This window comes from Bacillus rossius, chromosome 1, assembly GCF_032445375.1.
Source record: "Bacillus rossius redtenbacheri isolate Brsri chromosome 1, Brsri_v3, whole genome shotgun sequence".
Taxonomy (NCBI): domain Eukaryota; kingdom Metazoa; phylum Arthropoda; class Insecta; order Phasmatodea; family Bacillidae; genus Bacillus; species Bacillus rossius.
The window spans coordinates 243,956,328-243,980,669 of record NC_086330.1 but is presented as its reverse complement, the minus strand read 5'-3'; the positions used below and the strand labels follow the sequence as shown (position 1 = coordinate 243,980,669).

Here is a 24,342-nt window from a genome sequence, read left to right as displayed (position 1 = left end):
GTAATTCCAGGTTTTTTCCAGATGAAGCAATTTTATGAGTATTTAAGGCTGGTGGCCACCCTGATGAACTGACATATTCTGGAGTCAAAATTTGTGCAGTAGGGTAATTATTATGACAGTTGTAGTCACCCGGCACTTACAAACTGGAGTCTGTCTGTAAATGTCAGTCAGGTTGCAACAAGAAATAAGAGCTTGATAATTGATAAGATATGATTCACGTCTTGTCATGCCAAAATATATGGATAAGTTTTTAAAATTGTAAAAGGGGGTCCATACAAATCTATAATAAAATTTCCCAGACTTTACCCAGCCAAAATTTCAAATTTACCTGACAATCTAATCCAAAAAAAATTCATGTAATATGCTATTTTCTGAAAGAAATAAAGTCCAGCCTCTGCCATCCCAATAGCTGGAATAGTTTTCTCGCAACTTAATTTATTTCATACACAACCTTGCATATTATTATATGACTGTGCACTAAAACACAACATATTTTTTTTGCTTCCACATACTACTTATTGATGTCACTCACATGTTGGACTGGTGGAAATACTTGAGCTTCTGCACCTCCAGCTCGTGCAGCTCCAGCAAGTCCTCGGTGTAGCAGTCCGAGTGGTAGGGGATGAAGCTGAGCTTCTGCTGCTCCGACAAGTGGCACTTCTGCCACCACTCTTCCAAGTCCCTCCTCGCGTACTCCACAAACTTCTTTATGTTCTGACGTTTTATTTCCTCCAGCCGAGTCAGTTCACTTTTTAACTGAAAAACACAACCATGCCAACAAATTTTATATAGTGAAATCTCTTTGGTAAAAAGACTGGTAAAACAAAACTCTCATTAAAACAGTGTTAAAGTGTATTCACAGTCCCAAGAAATTAAGAGTTCTATCGCTAACCATTTTGTTTGGTACAATACAGTGTTTTATCGCATAATTGTACCACATTTTATGCTAAAAAAGATTGAAAAGTAGGGGTGCGAATATTATGTGAGAAAAGCATTTTTGTTCAGGTTAAGTTTTTCATTAAAACAAAACATGTTGCATACAAAGTAATTTAATTAAAAAGCGGAGTATACAAAAGCACGCCAAATAATTTAAATTAATTCGCCTGCACAAAAAAAAATATTTTGTTAAATTTAAAATAGGAAAACAAGAACTGTGAACCAAGTGTGAACCGGAACTAACGTAGTGATAGGTGCAGAAATAAAAATACCTAACTATTGTCGTAGGACGTACTAACCACGAAAGAGCGTGGGCTATCAAATGTAGTTTACTCAGCAAGCTATTGATACTGATAAATGACTATGTGCACGCACTCTATATGGGCACCAATGCAACCCAAAATGAATGATGCCAACTAGAGCTGGCTAAACTTTTATATGCGCTACTCAGCGACGACAAACAAATAATCTCGATGAAGATTATAACGTTTGAAAAGTTTCTTAAACATAATTTACACATTGAACAACTTTGTATATCTGTTAATTAAATAAGTGGTAATATCCTTAACAAATAATGCATTTCAACTTTAAAATAAATCTTTTCATAGGGGAAATGAAATTATGGGGAACATCTTACATGGGAAAAATTAACGTACACCTTATGGAGAAAATGGCAGGACCGAAACATTTGACCGTATTGAACGGAAATCACATTACATCTTAAATGAGTTTTAATGTAATTGTAATGATTGTATTTTCCCACCATAACTACTACACTGCTTGACAGCAACTTGAAAACTGATTGCTGTTGCACTGTGATTTTGTGGCAAGGCCATGTTCACTACCCAAACAAAGCGCTTGGAATCTAACAGCAAGATCGAAAACACAATGCAACTTTTATCAGAAAATTATTTTCCCTAAATTTGACAACCTAAAAAAACAGTGCAAAAGTTATGAGAATGCAATGATTATTCAATAAAACAACATGTATGGTTATTATATTCTGTAATAAAAATTGTCTTTATTACCTGGTAAAAATTGTACGTATTAAAAAATGGTTGTTACAAACATTATAGGATGTTGAAATGAAACAATGTGAATTTTGAAATAAAATATTAGTGATTCATCTTTCTTACTTCAGTGTAGGATAGATAAAACCACTAATAGAAAGTGCATACAATTTCATCTAAAATAATGGTATGTCCCTTTTTAGATAAGTTATCTGAGCACATTCTATGATTTCGGGAGAGTTACACTGCAATTAAAGAAAAAAAAAGTTCTAACATTTGTTGTAAATAAAGACATGAATTTATCACATTTGCGATAATGCAAAATTTAATTCAAATTTTGATGTTTAGTGAAAGGAAAAACAAATGTTTACTTTTTATATAAAACACTGAGAATTCACCTCCAAACACTCAGAATACTGAAAAATTTACATTTAACCACAAACTTACATCAACTTAAATAATAATTTGAGCCTTAAGACTGCAAGAAAACAATGAAAAATGATTGTGTACAGTATTTTTCTAACTATTGTTTGGTTTTTACCCATCTGCAACACATGCTGTTTAAAAACATGGCAACACCACTAAAGGTAATATGCTTCAATACTAAACTTAGTGTATGTGTATGCAAATAGCCGAATGTTGAAAACTACACAATTGAGTTTGATATTTTGAGTTCTCTATGCAATATTTTGTTTATGACCAGACATTCCAGGTTGGCCCAGCTAAAAAACCCACAAATATTACAAGACACTTTAAATCTTACTGTTGTATGTAGTGACTTGAAGATTGTTTTTAAGTTATGTCTTTTAACCTAAGTGAGTTATTTGATTAAGTTTTTATTTTGAAAAAATAAAAGATATGTTTTAAACTTATTTTATTTATTGTTTTTTAAAAAAAATCACAACTTATACACCTAACTAATCACAGTTCCATTCTCAGATTAAAAGTTTGTTAATCTGAAAAGTTTTCTGTTTCTAAAAATTTTTTTATTATTTATCTGACTACTTTCTGATAAAACAAGATTACAATATGTACCAACACAGTTCCAGCTGAACTTCATAGCTTCATGATGGTTGATATAAAAAAATTAAGTCCCTTGGTTAAGTCTACTTAACCAGGTACGCCATCCCGTGGAATTTATCCCGGGTGGATGATGACGGTCACCCTAGGCCAGGGGTCGGCAACCTGCGGCTCGCGAGCCACATGCGGCTCTTTGGATGTGAAGCTGTGGCTCTTTAGTTCCGTACCAGAAATACTGCATCACCAGGTTATTTATACAGAAAATACTTTTTTTTATATTACAAACCAGTAGTAAGCCTGTTTTTTTCCACGCTTGTTATATTTTACTAAACAATATGTCATCAAGCAGTTAAATTATCAATTTAAAGCTATCCATCCGCCCGAGGTTTTTGGTTTTACTAGTACTTACGGGCCCACCCAACAGATAGCGCCACTTGACGCGCAAACATGGTATCAGTTTCCAACATATGAGTCGCACTTCTATATCTCCCTCCTTGTTCTGTGGTCCGTCGGAAGCTCTCGAATGACGCCGTCATCGGATGTTTCTATGTAGGATTTAATTCGTTTCGACGCAAGACAGTTTGGCGTCTTCACCAGTGCTTTGGCTGTGATGTATAGCTTGTTGTTTCAAGTAGAAGAGTTAGAAGCGAATTATCTTCTCAGGGGTATGTATGTACATATAATAATAATAATAATAATAATAATAAAAAACCGAAGTAAAGCTAGGTAACATAATAAGTATTATATTTTTAATATACATGTTATACATATTTTTTTTTAAATAAGATACCTAACACCTTTTTTGAAGTCAATAAGAAGTGTCAAAAAAGAAACAAAGTACACTTTTTGATATTACAGCGAAAGTGTTTTTATTAAAATAGTAAATAATTGCAAAACTTGTCATCTGCTGTTTTGTATACCCAAATAATAATTTTAAAAATTATTTATTAGAGCTTCACCGCAAGCATGGCATCTACAAAAAAAAAAAAAAAAAGAGAAGAACTGAAGAAGGGCATCGAGAATTCAATCAGGATTGGACGGAGTCGTTCGCTTTCATATGCAACTCAGATGGCCTTCCGACCTGTCTCATTTGCCACGAAAAACTCGCACACAATAAGAAATTAAATTTAGAGAGACACTTCACTACAAAACATACTCAGTTTGCTAGTAAATATCCAGCCGGTGAAGAATGAAATAAAGCTGTCGACGAGCTCCAAAAACAAAAACAGCAATCAAGTTCCATGTTAAGTAACTGGACGCAATTTACAAGTAATGTTAATCTGGCAAGCTTCGCTGCATCACTAGAAATCGCAAAAAAAGGCAAACTATTCACAGATTGTGAGTACAGTAAGTCCTCTATTTACGTCGTACCGATTTACGTCGTTTCGGATTAACGTCGCTAATGTTTGAGTACTCATGTTTCAATTTAAGTTGTCGCCGATTCACAATAACGTCGTTTACAATGACCGTAAATCTTTATTTTAACCAAAACACCGTATATAATTCGTTTATAATTCTTTGTTTCCTTCGGTAGTTAATTTATGCTATGTAGCGTAAGCTACACGTTCACCGCCTTATCTTATCATACATCATGAGGGACGCTTCCTGCTCTCCGCTGCTCTCCGCGCGGTGATGCAATACTACCAGCCCGCCCGCTCGGCCACCCACGTATCTCGCACGTAAAAGTGTTATCTACTTCCCGCAACGACACAGCATTTTCTCCTACCCCTTTTCGTCCAACTACTTGGCACTTCAGTAGAGGTGTAAAAGTAAATAAAAAAAGTGTACCCGTATGTATTCGTTACTATAACAATTAGTACTCGTTACTTTCGTATCGTTACTCATTACTTCTGATACCGCATAACATGCTATGTTATGTAACAGCAACGAATCGAGTCGTATTTCGTACGCGTACAGTATGACGTCGCGTAAATAATAATAAATCGAATATAAACAATTAAAAGTATTTGATAATTAACAGCTTTTGTTAACCAAGAAACAATAAAATCTCATTAGAGCAGCTTTATTATAATATCTCTTTTAAGATAAGAACAAAAAACGTGAAAATACGCGATAATAAAAAACAAAAACATACATATTTATAATTTGTAAAAAATACTTTCTTACGTTGTTTCTGTTCCAATCTCAAACTTTGTCTACACACACAATACTTTTAATAAACAGTAAAAAACTTGGACGACGAATTTCCAAATTATACTTTCCTTAATAAACAAACATCGTTCTTTGTAACGAATAAGCGCGCGCATGCGTAAAACATACGAAAAATGCGAGTAACGAAATGCATTCGTGTGTAACGTTTCGTTACTCGTTACTAGATGCCGCACCCGTTACTCAGTTCAGTAACGAATACATACGGTTTGCTACAGCTCTACACTTCAGTCGCTATGATATCATTGAGTTGGCCGGAGTTTTAAACGTGCCGTTTGTAGTAGGCCTACAGTATCAGCTCACTGCAATTTATGATTTTTTCTTCATAAGATGTCTTCCAAACGACTATATATCTGTTTTTATATTTCAATCAATAAAGGTAATAAAGCAGCTGGTTAAATAACCATTCTATAAAGCTGAGAAGTACTAGTTGGACTTGTTTCCCACGCTGTCGGTTGTCATTTGCTGATAAAATTGCCCGTTGTCACGTCTGTATGCCAGCGCTTCCGGCCGACTTTGGGCCGTGGTCGGCCGGTGGCATGAAACATGGCTCATTTTGCGTCGTTTCTATTTACGTCGCGGTTTTCAGGAACGTAACCCCGACGTAAACCGAGGACTTACTGTATGTCAAAGATTGCTTCATACGTGCATCTGAATAATTGTTTCGTGATTTCAAAAACAAACCAGAAATCTTGAAAAAAATCAAAGATTTGCCACTATCCGCTAAAACAGTACAAGACAGAAAGGCAAAAATTTCTTCAAATGTAACATATTTGCAGGTGGAAGACATTCAACTGGCTTCTTCCTTATCACTTGCTATAGATGAGTCTTGCGACATAAAAGACACGGCACAAGTTGCCTTTTTGTTAGGTATATGTTTTCCCAAGGTCCAAAAGAAGAACTTCTAGGATTTTTACCACTCTCGGGACAAACTAGAGGGGAAGATATAGTGAATGCCGTGCAAAAATGCCTCGAAGATAATAAGATCGATTTAAATAAAATCGTTTCAATAGCAACTGATGGAGCCAGAAGTATGACAGGGAAAAATAAAGGGACAACAACGATTCTTCAGAGTAAAATAAACCACGAAATTCTTACGTTTCACTGCATAATACACCAAGAAGCACTTTGTGCCCAAATATTTCTGGCCGAAATAGTTGAGGTCATGAATTTGGTAATCACGATTGTTAACAGCATCTTGTCAAAAGCACTCTACCATCGTCAGTTTAAAGAATTCTTAAACGAAATGGAGACTCAGTATTCCGACCTCCTTCTTCACAATAAAGTGCAATGGCTTTTCAAAGGTAAGGTGTTGAAACGTTTTGCTTTGTGCTTGAATGAAATAAATACATTCCTCAATGAAAAAGGCATTAATCACCCTAATTAGAGGACGGCAAATGGTTGCAAAAATTTCACTTTATGGTGGATATCACAGCGAAATTAAATGAGCTGAATCTAAAACTGCAAGGAAAGGGAAACCCAGCCTATGTTTTGGTAGAAGAATTGGTTAGTTTCGAAGAAAAATTAATTATTTTTGCAGAAGATATTCAGAGCGGTAAATTACTTCATTTTAAATTTCTAAAGCAATATCGTGATAAAACCAGTGCAACTGTTGACACGAAATACTTCAGCACAGTTATAAAAAAAATTAAAGATGAATTTGCTGACAGATTTCAACAATTCAAAACCAAAAAAACCACTCTAGCATTCATAGTAAATCCTCTCAACACAAATGGTAACGAAATCCACATTGAGCCATTTGTAGTTGATACTGGATCTCTAGAAATGCAATTATTCGATTTAAAAAGTAAAGCTTTGTGGAGTGGAAAATTTACATAGTTGAAAAGCAAGTTGGAAGAGTTGGAGGTTCAGAAATGTATGTACGTAACGCAACAAAAGTGGACAGCTTTAAAAGAAATGCCGCGAGTTGAGGCACTTATATTTGACGCATGGAATAGTCTTCCTGATTGCTACAGTGAGGTGAAGAAATTGGCATTTGAGTTGCTGACTATCTTCGGATCGACATATTCGTGCGAGCAAGCGTTCTCTTGCATGAATATAATTAAATGTAAAGTAAGAAGACAACTAACAAATGAAAGTTTAGAGTCGTGTTTGAAACTTAAAACCACAAGATATGAGCCAAATTTATCCACTCTTTCTAAAACCATGCAAAGCCAACGCTCCCATTGAATGTGTTTGCGCAATTAATTGTTTTTGAAGTACAAGTTAGTGCTTTAAGTAAGTGTTTGATTGTTTTAATTTTTTACATATATAATAAGTTTTTATCTAATAAGACCATATATTATCTAATTTGTTGTGAAAAAAACACTACTTATATATGAATAAATATTTATTATGAATAAATAGATTAGTTTTCTTATCAAAAAACTTTATTTATGCAAGTACTATTTATTGTTGACAAGAAAAATTTTTGTGGCTCTTTAAAAACTTTGAAACTTTGTAAATTGTAATTTTTGGCTCTTCCGACTCAAAAGGTTGCCGACCCCTGCCCTAGGCCAATGCCAACGCTTGGGGTCGAATTTCTAATCAATATTTTTTCGAAAAATACACAAAAACAAAAAAGGTTGCAACTCAGCCTGGCCCTGACTAGCAGGCGTTATTGTCACTTCAACATTTCTTGTCATAACTTCATAAGGTGCCGAAAACGCAACAGCACGTGACAACCATCAAGTGCACCATACAATTACCTTTCTTTACAAAGTTAGAAACAAAGGGAGGCAACCCAGTAGGCCAACTGACCAATCACAGGAAAGTATTCAGTACCTGACCATATAGGAAAATTGCATTGCTGAAAATTATCCTCTAAAAGTCTGAAAATTCATATCACACCATATCATGGATCATCCTGATTGGCTGGCTAAAAAAGGACCCAGCGAACCTACTGAGCTAGTGCTGCACAGTCATGCACCCACGTGATGGGTTTTCCAGCGATGCATTACTTAGATAAAAAAAAAAAAACCTTCAGGGTGTCTTAATGCTCCGAGTGTATTTTATAATTGTAAAAACATAAATTATAGACATAACTTTTAACTGACTAAATAAATTAGAGTGAAAAAATAATAATAAAAAATATGACATTTAGCTTTATTTTAGCACAATAAAAATACTTGAAATGCTTATGCTAATAAAATAAACATAAGTGTAAGATAATTATAAACAAAAATATATAATGTAAATTAGTTAAATATTATTATCATAGCCAGGAGTATGTTATGTCACAGGCTATTCACTAACTTTCGCTAGTTAACAACAAAAGCTTTATATTTACCAAGCATTTACACTTCCTCGCACTAAGCTTCAACCGGGTTGAAGAAGGAGGATCAGCAGCACGCACAGCAGCATTTGACGACGACATTAGCGACCAGGCTCACACGACAGAAAGATAACATTCCCAATTTACTAAAAAAGGAAAATATTTATCCTCATTGGTAATAACTGCGTAGAACTCTGCTGCACTCGAAAATTAGGTAACAGACAGAGCAAAACCTCCTGTAACTTTAGTTATACTCCACAAAGGTTTTCCAAACTTCCACACAAAGTTACAGCCATGGATTTTATTACGCAGCCACTCCATCGGCATGAAAATTGTAACCCACTCAGGCCATGGCTCGTAGCAGACAGACACTCCCCAAAGAACGTCAACAGCCCAGGGTGCCACAGGTGCCAACCTCAACCCACCAAAAAGGAAAACAAAAGACATACGCAGATACAGCGTATCGAAAATTGCCGATCAGAGCATGAAGCGCGCACAAGCCGCTCTAGATCCTGACAACCGGAAACGCGCCCGCGCTCCTAGATCCACACCGGCCAACACACCACAGCTGTGTTTACGTCTCGCGCCACCACACGGCTAACGGTAAATAACACAGAGCCGGTACACCACCAAATGTGACATGACACAGACGTCACAGTACCAGTCATAAAGTTAAGAACAGTAGGATGCAAGATAAGGTTACCATACGGAACCGTGAATAGCTATGAAAATATTTAAGGTCAGTAGCATGGCTACTGACATTAAATTGGACATAAGATCCCCTTTTAGATTAGTGAATAGACCTCCAGGTAAGCATTCGACCAAGAAATGCTTCTTCTGTAATAAATTATTTAAATTAAATAATTTAAATTAAACTAAATATTGTTCCCAGCATATTTAAAGAAAACAATCTGTGCTATTATTACGATGTACTACCTGCTGATGTTCGTTAAGCCTGTGAACATGGCTCGGCTGTTTAAACAAGTCACACCCCAGAATGAAGAGTATAGATACAATTCAAGAAATCATTAAAAAAAAAAAAGTTAGGAATTACAGTTCTACCACTTTCCAGGTAATTACTTTTGAAGGTGCAATAAAACACAAGTAAAGCAAACATAATAAAGGATACACCTCCTAAGCTTAAAACAATCATTACATTGTTTAAACATTACACATTCCTAAAAGCAATTTAATTAAAAAAAAAAAACTACTAACTATCTACTGCAGCCTTTGAATGTTTATGATTATCAACACTCTTTATGAGGTAAATTAATTTTTACAGCACAAACCATAATCTGAATTAGTAATAATTTTTTTTTTTATCAAAATTATTGTCATACATATGCAGCCAATATGTACCGTATTTGCTCGCGTAAAAGCCCCGCCCGCGTATACAGCCCCCCCCCCCTCCTTATTTTGTAAACATTTTTGAGAAAAAATTTAAAAACTTGTTTTTCTGGGTTTATCTGAGGGCAGGGCAGCTTGGAATGCATCAAACAGCAAGCCATGTATTGTGAGCGGCGGAGGGTGATTTTGTAAGTGGCAGTGATACAGAGACTGGTATTATAGTTTGTCGGCTCTCAGTAGGACCGTCGTGAGGCATGCCAGACGTAGGCAGTTAGTCGTATCTCAAACGACATAAAGATAAAGAAAGCTGGACTCGCGCGCTTGTGTTGATGTGCAGTGTTGTCGGAGCAGAAGAGGGGAAGCAGAGGGGAAGTGAAGGAGGAAGGGAAGTGGGTGGTATTTCTAACACTCCTTTGTCTGGTTGGCTGGCTAGCTGGCAGGAGGGAGGTTAAGCCACGCCTCTCCCCCCTGCGGACTCGCTGCCTCTCTCTCCCTCCTGCCGCGTCGCTGCCTCCCCCACCCTCCCTCAATAGAATAAAGATGCACGACTTGCCAGTCGTTCCGCCAGCTGTTTCATTTAATCAAAATGTAATTGGTGTTTAAATAAGTTGTGGCGGTATTTCAGTTTGCTTTTATTAAATGTTAGTTTTTCATAACTGAAAAAAAGAAAAATCTATTTTTTCCTCCAAATTCGCGTATAGGCCCCCTCCCCTTTTTTGGAGTCGAAAATTTGGAAAAAAAAAGGGGGGGCCTTTACGCGAGTAAATACGGTAATTATATTTTTATGCTTATGTAATACATAGTCAAAAATCAGTAATTCCGTAATACTTGGTAGCACTGGAATTACGTTGATTTACTAAGCAATGCTTTTTTTAAAATATATTCTAGGGTGTTTATGACCGTCAATATTAGAGGTTAGGAATTTTTGATTTCTACACCTACCACTTTTTTGAGGTTAGTTCTACCCTAAAGCAAAGCCGCACATGTTTGGCCCCACATATCTTAATTTCTCGCTGGTTCCCTGAAATATAATGGCTGGAGGTTTTATTTGTACACCAAGCTTCTAGAACAAGAAAAATAACTTTTATTATGAAATTAAATTCTAAATGATTTAAAATTAACTTTGTTATTTGATTTCTTCTTACACTATTACATTTACATTCTACCAAATCAAATTTCCAAAACAACATTACCTAAGTTTTGCCATTTTTATTGTATTCTAGTTTAATTAGATATAATTTTGTTGAACACTGTATTACTTTGTACAGCTGCTAGTAGCAATAAGTTGTAGTGCTGTACAAATTACATGTTATATTGGTACAGTGCAGTTCCACTAATCCGAAAATCCGGCTAATCCAAACAAGTTCAGAGTAAAATTAATATTTAAAAATTAATATTTTATTTTAAAAAATTATTTCTGCTGTCTTGACCCAACTATCAACATGTTTAGTGATTACGTGTAAAATTTATATATAGGCTGTGTTATATGATATTTAAACGCTTAAATAAATTACAGATGTAATTTACTACCTGCTGTTGTACTACGGCAATCATTCAGCTAATCGGAAAATACAGTCATCTGAACGTCTGACCAAATTAGTTCAGATATCGAGACTATACTATATTTTGAAAAGAAAGAGTAAATATTTAAGTTAAATTTAACATTATATATGCAAAATAATTGGGGGGAAATAACACTACTTAAGCTAAAAAAATAACAGCACTATGCACTTAAAACTAAAAATAACAATACATTGTACCATAAAATAAAAAACCTGTTTCTAGCTATAAAAAATATAAAATTGGTGATAAAACTAATTTTGAAGTTTGGTTCTTACTAACCTCGTTACTACAAAGTGCTTGAATTACGGTCCCTTTAAGTTTGTATTTATCAGGTTTGACTGAAATTACTTATTGAATATTAACAATAGTTTAGATGCCATTGATATCACTCATATTATTAGTGTACTTGACCACTTACCTTATCGACTGTGCTCGTTCCACAGCCACGAACACTTGACAGAAACTTCTCTCTGTACTCTATACCTTGCGAGAGTCTGTCCCAAAGTTCTGTCAATTTTGTACGTAACTCTAAAACCAATGCTTGTCTCTCCTGCAGATCTTTGCTCAATCTTTGATGCAGATTCTATACAAACAAGACATAATCACATTCATTTTTGTTGAAAGTTAAGTTTTACAATAAAGTCTGTTATGGTGGGGTTAAAGGCATTGTTCGCCTAGGGCCCTCTCACGTTGCAGGGGACGCAGGACACGGCCCAGCAGTGACTCTTAATAACAGGGTGTGATGTCGCCTGTGTGGGTGCAACCAACCACAAGACCTGGCCCGCTCTCAACGCAAAGCACGCTTCTTACTAATAGGGAAAAAATATGATCAAACATGGGCTCTCCAGGCATCCCACCGCCTCAGTCTCTGAAGTTGCCTATCACATGGTTGAGCAAAAAGATACATGAAAATCTGGTTTTTATCCTGTTTGTTTATCACACAAGACACTAGTACATGATTCTGAATACAAATGAAAATAATAGTAAAGCTATTCTAAAAACACAACAGCACCAAATCCATTAAGGTGCAGTTATAGTTCATTGCAAAAATCGGTAGCATGGAACAAAATAATTAAGTAGTTGTCAAGGAAAAATCTAAAGAATATGATAGTTGGTTAAAAATGACAGCTGGCACTCTTATCAGAATTCCTCGAGGAGCGGAGAGCATCATACTCCTGGTGGTGTTTGGTTGGAACCGGGTGGTGCACTGCAACCAAAGGTGGCAGGCAAACATTTGTGCCCAAAACAAAACAATCGTTATGAAAATCTTGAGTTCAATCCATGGAAAAAACAAAGAAAGCACTTAAATATGCCCATTTATTATAAATAACAGGTCCTCTTAACATATTATTCTTTTAATTATTAATTTACTTTAGAGTCAATGAAAATATGTTATAGACAAGAATGAGCGGGGAGGGCCTGTTCAGTAAAGCCAGTGTACGACACGGCTCCATCATTATTTAATCAAATTGACAGAGCAATACTTCAAACTTGGGAATAAAAATTATTTCAGGTTAAAATAATAATTACAATTTAAGTTACAAAAGCACTTAATTAACTTTATCTGAACACACACATTATCTACAAATATACTGTGTTATCTGTAAGTACATAGTATTTTTTTTATAGTTATTTGAAGTATTAACCACAATGAAATGCATTGTTTAAAGTTGAAATGTTATAGGCCAACAATGTTTGCTTTGACCACATTGTCCATTCAGCTGGTTCAGCTACGGAGGCACAGTTCTACGTGTCTATAATATTGTTTCAGAAATGTCATTTCACACTATAGTTGATACAAAAAAATAATAATAACCATGCAAATACATACTACAATTCTGAGTAAATTACTGGCCATCCTCTTTCTGACATATCCTGTGGACACGTCTCAAACCGTTCCATGACAAGGACCACACTATCTGTTCCTCTAACTTGTTTTGTAGCTTGCCACTCTGTACATAAATACATAGAATCTTATAATCAAAAAATAATGTTGTAGTAAATAATTAAATTACGTATGTACTTACCTCTAGTTCTCTCATGTTTGCTTCAGAAAAAACAAATGAACCATCATCATTAACTACGCTCTTTTCAAACTGGAGAGAGGGACTCCATTCTAGTTCCTTAACCAAAGTGATTATATCAAGTCTTCTTTTCTTGAAAATACTTTCCAGTTGAGCCTAGAATAATTCACATATTCTCAACACTTGATAACTCTATCGTTCTGTGTCTTTGAAGTGTTACAATTTCACAGTCAGTCTGCAGAAACATGAAAAAATTTCTGTAAGTGATAAAAAAAAATACAGACTATTTTATTAAAAACAGACTAAAACAAGTAGATCAGTAAGTGAAATATCCCTGTCCTGATGAAGCACTAAGAGATTGGGTTTGAGCGCCGTATTTAACTGCAGAAGGATCGCCCCTTCCTATGGGTCGCACCCTTAATTCTGGAATAAAATCTAACATTTTCACCGGAAGGGTTGCCTTTGATTATGAGTTATGCCAGATAACAGTCAAGAATACAAGTGATGGCTTTATGGTCCTTATTAGCTTTGAAAGATTTGTGCAATGGGAGTGCATGATTTGATGTAAGCTTTTGGACATACGCCATTGCTAAGCACATGTATGTCTGTAGAAGAAAACTACAAAAACCAAAAGACAAAAAACACAAATTAAGCAAAATTTCTGTTGTCAACAGGATATATACACCACATAATATTCCATAACAGGAATATGGTGAACAAACAAAGAAAAACAAAGACAAATGGACTAAGAGAACGAAAAAAACAACCAAAAATGATGATTTGAACCCCAAAAAAAAATTCAGCACAACAGTTGAAACGAGACAAAAACACAACAAAACGAAAAGATGAAACAAACACAATAGTTATCCAAAACAGAAACAAGCAACGTTTCTGGAACTGCTATCTGCTCCCGTCCTCAGGCAGAGACACACATGGTACGAAAACACAGATGCAACTGAGTAGAGACTGGAAAAATAAAAGTATTGATCAGAGAATGGACTACATCTTGCCTAGCCAATGGCAGACAAACTGTCTCCCCATTGGCTGTGCACCATGGAGATAAAGAGGATTGGTTATGGTAGGTTGAGTCAGTTCTGCGGAAGCATCTGGGCTGAGCAGTCATTTTTTTTTTTAGCAGTTCTGTCGTGCTTCAAGAGAGAAGAAAGGGGAAATCATAAGACGGAACGATCGGAACGGTCGAAGCAGACGGCTGATAAATCCCTGGGGCATGGCGGGATTCAACACACGGTATTGTGAACGTACAGTCACGCCACAAATAGCAAATAGACGCAGCAGACCTGAGAGATCTCTCAGGCCTGTTCGCAACGACCAGTGACAATAACAACACAATCATGGATGACGAGACAGCACAGGATGCACTGCCCGGGGCACTAAGTAGTCAGGACAGTAATCACTGTGTCACCCCAGCCCCGGCCTGACCAACCAGAGGGTCGCAAGCGCGGGCCGCTCGCGCTCCCACAAGTGCCCCCTCTCTACCCAGCGCTCTCCGCGCAAAGTGTTTCCATGATGACGCCCTGCGTTCCTACACAAGGGGAAAGGGAAGAGCTAGCCTCATAGCACGGGGTGGTGGAGGGGATGGCTGCCATCGCTGTGTGCCGGAGGCTGCTGGACAAGGGGAGCGAGGGGAACTGGCAGGCCCGGCCTCCAGTCTCACCCCCCCCCCCCCCATATCCCAGCCGACGGACCTGCCTCTCTCGAGCACGTGTTCGTCTGTTGACAACTTTGGCCCGCTGCTTCCGCGAAGCTGTGGGGAATGTTTCCCGCGTGTCTCGCCGGCTCTGCTCTCGCTGTCCCACGCATGTGACCTTGATGTGTAGCTTCTACTGTCTGCCGTCCTGCCGCTTTCTGCGTCTTGGCTTGAGGTGTTTTGCACGCCTGTAGTGATTTCTGCACCTGTGCCTGGTACACAGGGCACTGTTTATAGTTGGCCGGTTGGGGGCCCCCACAGTTTGTGCAGGTAGCCGGCTCTGTGCGAGATTTTGTACACTTAGTAGACAAGTGTGGTTTGGCACATTTCAGACACTTTGCTTGCATATTGCAGCCATTTTTGGTGTGCTGCCACATTTGACACCTGTGACATTGTGGGAAGTCTGGTGATGAAGGCTTGTAGGGCTGAAATGCGCACCTCAAGTGGCCCACCCTGTGCCTGGTGAATAGTTCCTCCACGTGGTAACCTGGCGATAATCTGGCCTTAAACAGTGGCAAATTGATTATCACGTTTTTTCCAGTGTTTTGGTCATCCCTTCTCGTGGAGAATTGTTTGCAGTGTTCGGCCGGTATGTCGTCACTCTGCAGCGCCTCCAGCAGCACTTGCGGAGTGACGCACGGTGGCACGTGACGTATTACTACAAGCACTGGCTTGCTGCGTACTACCGGGTGCCAGACTGTTGGAATGTTGATTTTGCGCAGTGCCATGCTCATCTTGGTGTGGTCCTCGCACGTCTCGACTCGCATGCGGAGTTTGTTCCCCTTTGTAAGCGCTACAGTATGCCGTTCTTTGCAGTGGTCTTTGAATAGTTTGTTTGCTTGATGGTAGCAGTTTCCATCATATATTTCAAAGTCGTACCATTCGGTGCTTTTGGTCTGGTGGTCACGTGTGTGTGGTGGCTGTGTTGTGGTGTGTTCGTAGCTTCGCCTGAGGGGCTGCGTGCCGCTGGTGGCCTACGCTTCTTGTTCCGCTGTCTGACGTTTCATTTCGGCTCCTTGAAACTGTCCAAGCCTGTTGCTTGATCGGGGGCCTGTTCACTAGTCAGTTGCGGTGTTGAGTGACTCTTCGGTCTCCAGGGACGCACTGCCGGAGCCGCCTGGCGGTGGGTCAGGGGAGTCAGGGGAGGAGAGGGGGCGCTTGCGGGAGCGCGAGCGGCCCGCACTTGCGACCCTCTGGTTGGTGAGGCCGGGGGCTGGGGTGACACAGTGACTACTGTCCTGACTACTTAGTGCCCCGGGCAGTGCATCCTGTGCTGTCTCTTCGTCCATGATTGTGTTGTTATTGTCACTGGTCGTTGCGAACAGGTCTGAGAGATCTCTCAGGTCTGCTGCGTCTATTTGCTTTGTCACTGAGTCCTGTGAGACGTTGCACACATCCACGTCCTCTCTGTCTGAGCTCCCGGAGCTGCGTGGTGATTCACATGCCCTGAATGGCGTGGTGGTGTCATGGGACTTTTCCCCCTTGTTGGCATTGTTTGCGCTAGTACTCGGTAGCGAACATGACGCGTCTTATTTTGACTTACGCCCCGTGGTGTTGGCTGCTGGTCACGCTACTCCCGGCACCACGGCCAGGAGTATGGGGTTGGCGGGAGGGGGGGGGGGGGGGTTGGGGAAGGGTGGTGAATGCGCACGCAACCATGCTCACATTCACACGTACACTCACTTACAACAACAGCCCTCACACTCCCTCTCTCACACACGCACACACTCACACACACACACACAAACTACAATAACCCTCGCTCTCACACTCACACCCGCACGCACTCTCGGGTATTATCTATGATAACTCTAGCCACCACGTGGCGTGACTGTACGTTCACAATACCGTGTGTTGAATCCCGCGGTGCCCCGGGAATTCAACCCGGGGTGTAGGGGGGGTAGGGAAGGCAGCCGTCTGCCTCGACCGTTCCGTCTTATGATTTCCCCTTTCTTCTCTCTTCTTGAAGCACGACAGAACTGCTAAAAACATGACTGCTCAGCCCAGATGCTTCCGCAGAACTGACTCAACCTACCATAACCAATCCTCTTTAACTCCATGGTGCACAGCCAATGGGGAGACAGATTGTCTGCCATTGGCTGAGCAAGATGTAGTCCATTCTCTGATAAATACCCTGATTTTTCCAGCCCCTACACTTCGCACCAGGCAGTGGTGCAGAGAGGACAGCCTCTCTAAGGCCTAGCTTCGCTGTTCATATCAGAGTTTGTCAGCCACCACTGCTCTTAGGTTTTAGGCGACCGGCGGGTCGGATAGCCCGCGAACCGCTACAAGGGAAGGACAAATGGCGAACACAACACCGAGCGACCAGGCAATGGAGACAACACAGGCCAGCGCCAAACGCGAACGTGCCGAAGACGACAACGATTTTCAATTGGTTGGGGGGAAAAAAGCCTCGCGATAAAACCTCACACATGACCGTAGCCACTCACTCGGCAGGAGGCGGGAAACTGTTCTCGCGAACAGTGAGGATGCGCGACCAGTCAGGCGCGACTTAGCTCAACAGCCAACAGCAGGGACTTCCGCGATCCCACTTCAAAACAGCTACGGCGTACTGGCAAACCTGCCCGCCGACAAACAACCACCGTCTCAGACACAACCACAAACCACCACCGCGGCCGGTAACAGGTACAGGGGTGTACCGATCATGGTCAGGGAAGTGGCGAGGCTCAAGGAGATCGCAACTTTCCTGAACGCGCATCGCATCACGTTCAAAAATACAATCACGCGCAGGAGAGAGCTGCGACTCACATTCGAGGACAGGGAGGGCTACACACAAGCACTCGCATTTCCGAAAGCCCATGACATCTTCCACCACACGTTTGCGCATCCCGACGAGCGCAACACAAAAATCGTGATTAAGGGACTGTACCCAGAGGTCGTCGAGGCAGACATCGCCGCGGAATTGACCGAGAAAGGTTTTGTGGTGCACGATGTAAGAAACTTTGAAATCACCCGGACTGATGCGGCGGGGCAGCCACAGCGTTTCAGGTCAGGGACGTTCTGCGCGACCGTCGCGGCCTCAAACAACAACATACTCGCCGTGCGAACACTCCATTACACGTCAGTGACCATTCAGAAGTACCAAGCCCGCCCACAAGACATCACCCAGTGTAAACGATGTGGCAAATTCGACCACACACACACTCGCTGCAGCAAGCCACCGCGATGCGTCAGGTGCTGCGAAAACCACGCTCGCAAGGACTGCCAGAAGTCCGACGACGCAGATAAATTCTGCTTTAACTGTAAGGTGCGGGGACACACTGCAGCCTGGAAGCAGTGTCCAGTATTCTTGAAAATGGTCGCGAGCAGGTTGCAAAAACAAACCGTGCAGGCACAAACAAAACAACAAGCGCCAGCCACGCACAGCCAGGTGGAGTTCCCCCCCCCCCCCCCCCCCAGCTCACGCACAGCCACGTGCCCAGGTGGTCAACAAGCCACAGACGCAGCCACAAACAACAACCACTGAGCTGACACGACTGCAGGGTAAATACTCGCAAGCCGTGAAGGAACCTCGCACCACACACACTCCAGCGCAGGACAGGATGGAGGGAATCACCGTCGGTGATCTGTTTGAGCTGGCAGAGATTCTGAAACTCTGCAATTTCTCACAGCTCATCGCTACACTCTCTCCACACTACGCCTCCATCCGAGCTGAAACAGACGTATCGAAGCGACAGATGATCTTACTATCCGCAATCCTGAATCTCGCTACACCTTAAAATGGCACAGAACCCGGGGAAGTATTTACAGGTTCTCATATTTAATGCACATGGCCTCCAAAATAAAATCTATGAACTGGAACAGTTTCTTTTTGTATACGGAATCGATGTCGCTTTCATCTCTGAAACTTTTCTAAAACCACACATGCGAGCGTACATATGCGGTTACACAATATACAGAACAGACCGCCCCGCACTCCGCGGCGGCGGTACAGCCATACTAATTAAACACGGAATTCATCACCACCCGATAACTATAAATGGACTACAACACATTGAGGCATAAACGTCCGTAATAATAATTCACATGTTTGCATGTCTGCGGTATACAAGACGCCACAAGACCCACTCACACCACAGGACCTCAATAAATTAATGGAAGTCGAGGATCAATTTTTTATAGCAGGGGACTTAAACAGCAAACACACTGACTGGGGCTGCACACAAACAAACGCCAACGGGAACATTCTACAAGGCCACGCGGCAGCGGGAAACTACATCATTCTTGCGCCTGACTCCCCGACATGCTATCCAGTAAGTGGTGGCACTCCAGAAATTTTAGACATAGCCCTAACAAACATACCAAACTCTCAGCTAAATACAGAAACATTAGATGAACTAAACTCCGATCACTTACCGGTGCTAACACGAATAACTTTTAATGCTACATCCAACATACAACTCTTTAATAATAACCTAAAAATCACAGATTGGGATGGGTTTAAGGAAGAACTTATAGACACCCTAAATCAGCCCCCCGAAATAAATTCACCTGAGGAAATAAATCCACACGTAAAACTTTTCACGGACACAGTCAAAAATGCCATTAAAAAACACTCTCGCTTTGAAACAAAAAGGCAGAACACACTACCCTGATCTGGATTATTACATTTCTCTTAGGCGGCAAGCCAGAAACAGAGCACAAAGACTCCGCACACCAGAAGCCAGAAACGAATACAACAGACTGAATAATCTAGTACAGCGCAAATTAAAACAGGAAAAAATAAATCAATTCGGAAACTTAATAAACGAAGTAGCCACAAAACCGCAGGAAATGTGGAAACTATCTTGCAGGCTCCGCGGTAACAAAAAATTTATTTCAACTCCCGCTATTATAACAGCCACCGGGGCTAAATACATCGCAGAAGACAAGGCCAACGCAGTCGCAGACCTTCTAGAAAAACAATTCTCCCCGAACACAGATGTAAATGACAGAAATTTCACTTTAACAACACAGGCGGTAAATAACTTTCTACAAACAGGCGCGCAATCTGTCCCTGAATCAATAAAATTAAGGGAACTTTTAAAGCTAATTAAAGCCAGTCCGAACAACAAATCAGGCGGCACGGACGCAATAAACTATGAAACACTTAAAAAACTCCCTCTAGAGGCACTTGAATATTTACTGGCGATATTCAACGCTATACTAACACATAAAACTTACCCCGACTCCTGGAAACTAGCAAAAATAATCACAATACCTAAACCAGGGAAAAACCCAGCCATTCCAGAAAACAGGCAACCCATAAGCCTTTTAAACAGCATGAGTAAAATTTTTGAAAAAGTATTACTCTCGTGCCTTCAAGCACACGCAGAGGAACACAACGTGATTCCAGACATTCAGTTTGGTTTCAGGAAAGGTCATTCAACAATCCACCCCTTAATAAAAATCGTAGAAGCTGCTACCGACGGATTTAATAACACATCTAAAGCTTACACTGTGATGACAATGCTCGACGCAGAAAAAGCTTTCGAAAAAAGTCTGGATTCCGGGCCTTATTCAAAAATTCATAAACTTTAATTTCTCCGACACATATATTTACCTGGTGGCCCACTATTTATGGCGTCGTAATTTTTATGTTGCTCTGGACGGGGCTAAATCGACTACTCGCGAACTTACAGCTGGGGTGCCGCAGGGCTCCCCTCTCTCTCCTTTCTTCTATAATATTTACACAGCCGACATACCGCACGAAAACGCCTAAGTACAGATGTATGCGGACGATACAGCCATAATTAAACAATCCGGAAACTTAAAATATGCCATGGTTTGCGTCCAACGACAGCTGACAGCACTTGAGCAATTCTACACTCGGTGGCGAATTAAAATAAATGCAGCAAAATCAACCACGCTTGTAATATCAAAACGTAGAGGCAGACCAGACAGGGAGCTAGAAATTTTTCATCAACCCATTCCTAATGTTACACAGGCAAAATATCTAGGACTCACGCTAGACAGAACACTACTATGGGGAAAACAGATCGCTCGAGCAACAAACATTGCAACAGGATCCTTAAGAAGCCTGTACCCAATGTTAAAAGCACCTAATTTACCACGCAGGAAAAAACTCCAACTTTACACTCAAATTGTACGCCCGCAGTTGCTATATGGATGCGAGGTCTGGGGCTATGCTGCAAATCACCATATAAATCGGCTACAAGTTAAACAGAATAATTTCCTAAGAGCCATTTTAGATTGCAATAGATTTACGAGTAACGAAACTATTCACAACGCACTAAAAATTCCGTACATCCGCTAAATAATATCAAAGAATAATAATAAAATGTATCTAGATTTACCACAGCACGAAAACGCACTGATAAATTCAATAGCGATTTACGACCCGTCCGAGCAATGTAAACATAAAAAACCTCGTTTAAATTAAAACGATAAATATTAAAAACGAAAGCGACATGGATTCAGTTTTTAAAAGGTCTTCAATAACTTTAAAATTACATATAATAGCTCTCCGAACACCTCGCGGGGGCCTGCGGGGCCGCGGCCAATCACAGGCCTAGAAGCTCTCTGATTTGTCGGGGCGCTGAGGGCCTCCAAACAAAACTGTTTTTCCGCCCGACCCCAAGGCAGTCGCACTCCAGCTCCGGGCGTGTTCACACCGCGCGGAGCCTACAGTTTAAAGTTTAAAGTTTACACGGCCTATACAATTCAAAATGGTCCGAAGCACGCAGGTGTATGTACAATCCCCTCGGGTTCACTGCCTGTGTTGTTAGGACTGACTCCCTATGCCTGAAGGGCGCGACCCGCCTGGTAGGCCTCACCTCCAGTGACGGCCGCGTTTCGGAAGGCATGGGATTTTAAATTGTGAAATAATTATAATTTATATATATAATAATAAAATCAACAAATAAATACAAGTTACAATAACTTCAGCATAACTAACTGCACCTCTTCGATTCAAAATGGTCCGAGGCACGCAGATGTATGTACAACCCCCTCGGGTTCACTGCCTGTGTTGTTTAGGGCTGACTCCCTATGCCTGAAGGGCGCGACCCGCCTGGTAGGTTTCACCTCCAGTGCCGGCCGCATTTCGGAAAGGCATGGGATTTTGAATCATAATAATAAAATACACTCCTACCTCACCACTTAATAATAGCCAATTAATTCTCTTAACTTCTCTGCAAATCTCTCTCCTAGCTAATTCAAAATGGTCCGAAGCATGCAGGTGTAGGTTTTGACCCACGTAGGGTTCACTGCCAGTGTTGTTAGGGCTGACTCCCTATGCCTGAAGGGCGAGACCCGCCTGGCAGGCTTCACCTCTAGTGCCGGCCGCGTTTCGGAAGGCATGGGATTTTGAATTAACAAAGCTAGTTCCGTAAATCTATCATCACCTAATAAATATTTATTTTCCCTTCCCTGGAGTACGTAACATTTTAGTCACACCACTACAACACGCGCGACAATCCACATACACGTCGTAGCACCTTGTCAAGGCAGAATCATGCAGGTGAACTGGTAGAGGGAGCTGCCCCAGCCCTCGCTGGGGATCCGGGCCGAGAGGCATGCATGCCTGCCAGGGCAGGGCTATGGGGGCATGTACAGTAGCTTTAAGTCTATATCTATATATATAAAAATGAAACCCGTTTTCCTTGGTCACGGCATCACGCGTGAACGGCTGGACCGATTTCACTAATTTTTTTTTGTTGTGTTTGCTATGGTCAGGAGAAGGTTCTTATGAAAGAAAAAATTAAGAAAATTGTGCGGAAAATTAGAAAATTTAAGAATAATAAATTCCTATTTCCCTTGGTCACGCCATCACGCGTAAATGACTGAACCGATTTCACTAATTCTTTTTTTGTTGTGTTTGTTATTGTCACGAGAAGGTTCTTATGAAAGAAAAAATTTAACGGAAAATTAGAAAATTTAAGAATACTGAACCACCATACATAAAATTATTTCCAAACTAACCCAACACTTTGTACAATATAAATATTTTTAAAGTAACCTTATGACGTTTGACATAGAATTGACAGAATGTTTGCTGCAAATATCTTCAAAGAGGATGTAAAGAAACTGTATCGTTTAGGAAATATTTATCAACATTAACGTTTTACTACATATTGTACCGGTACATTCGGTACAGAGCTACTGGCGCAGGCTATTCTGGCTGTGTACATTCTGCCTAGGCCATTGTCATGCCATAATTCGTTATTACTGTGTTGCAGTTTAAAAATAGAAAAACAAATCAATACAATATGTAAACATTTTCTATGTTTGTTTTTGTGTGATATACTTGCTTATAAAGAAGAATACAACCGTTTTCTTTAATTTACAGTTGAATTTTAATTTTTGAACTTTTTTAATGTAACTTTATGTCGTTTGACATATAATTGTTTTAAAGACTAAGAAGATTTTTGTTTGCTAATAAGTGTTTGTTAATCATGGTAAGTTCACAGCTTCATATTGATTTTTAGAACTTTTTGGTGACTACACAATACTATAATTTGGTATACATGGTTATACAGAAAATGTATGAGAGCTTTTTATTTTCAGTTGGATTTTCGTTTTTAACAATGCCACCAACCAGACGTACAAGGAATTATGGATTCATTTTTATATGGAGGATATTATAGATTCCAGTTCAAATTGAATAGGTACTCATACCTAAGATAGGTCAGCTATACAAAATAAAGTAGTGCATCATTGCTACGCTAAGGCGGTACGAAGTTCGCCGGGTCAGCTAGTTTAAAATAATAATAAAAAATAATAATATAAAAAATAAAAAAATAAAAAAATAATAAAAAATTAAAAAAAATAATAAAAAAAAAACTGGAGGAGGGCATCTCTCTGCTCGAACAATAATAGAATAGGACGACCTTCATTTATTAATTTCACTTTCTATTTTTCAGGTTTAGAAGACGACAGCCTGGGGGCTAGCTACAGCAATACTGGTTTAGCCTAACTTTGACCGAACTATATTGGAACGCAATAGTTCGGTCCTTCAGGCGGCCAGTGGTTTACTAATCTATGTAATTTCTTTTACCGTATCACCAACACGACCACACAATGATATGCCTGTGCGAGTGACGGCCTGAACTACCTGTTGTTACATGCAATAATGGGCTAACTACCCTAGCATGTTTCTGTGTTCCCAGGGGTTCGTAGGAGCGGCTTGCACAGCTTTACACTACACGCCACACCCGAATTTAACTAGGTCACTTGAAATTACAGCACACCGACAAGCCTCTATTGCACACCAACACGACATTACATCACGCCAGTTAGCCGATCTAGCTGGTGGGTAGCTTCTCTCCC

The 24,342-nt window shown here is 40.2% G+C and overlaps 1 protein-coding gene across 1 annotated transcript in view; it reads right to left on the bottom strand.

Moving 5' to 3' along the window:
* LOC134527431 (protein regulator of cytokinesis 1-like) overlaps positions 1 to 24,342 on the bottom strand; it is a 236,415-nt gene that overhangs the window by 139,988 nt on the left and 72,085 nt on the right. Inside the window, exons 6-8 of the mRNA XM_063360107.1 lie at positions 13,347 to 13,499; positions 11,738 to 11,902; positions 533 to 756 (exon numbers count right to left, since the gene is read on the bottom strand). Coding sequence (XP_063216177.1) covers positions 533 to 756; positions 11,738 to 11,902; positions 13,347 to 13,499 — 542 coding nt within the window. The remainder of the gene's footprint in view (positions 1 to 532; positions 757 to 11,737; positions 11,903 to 13,346; positions 13,500 to 24,342) is intronic.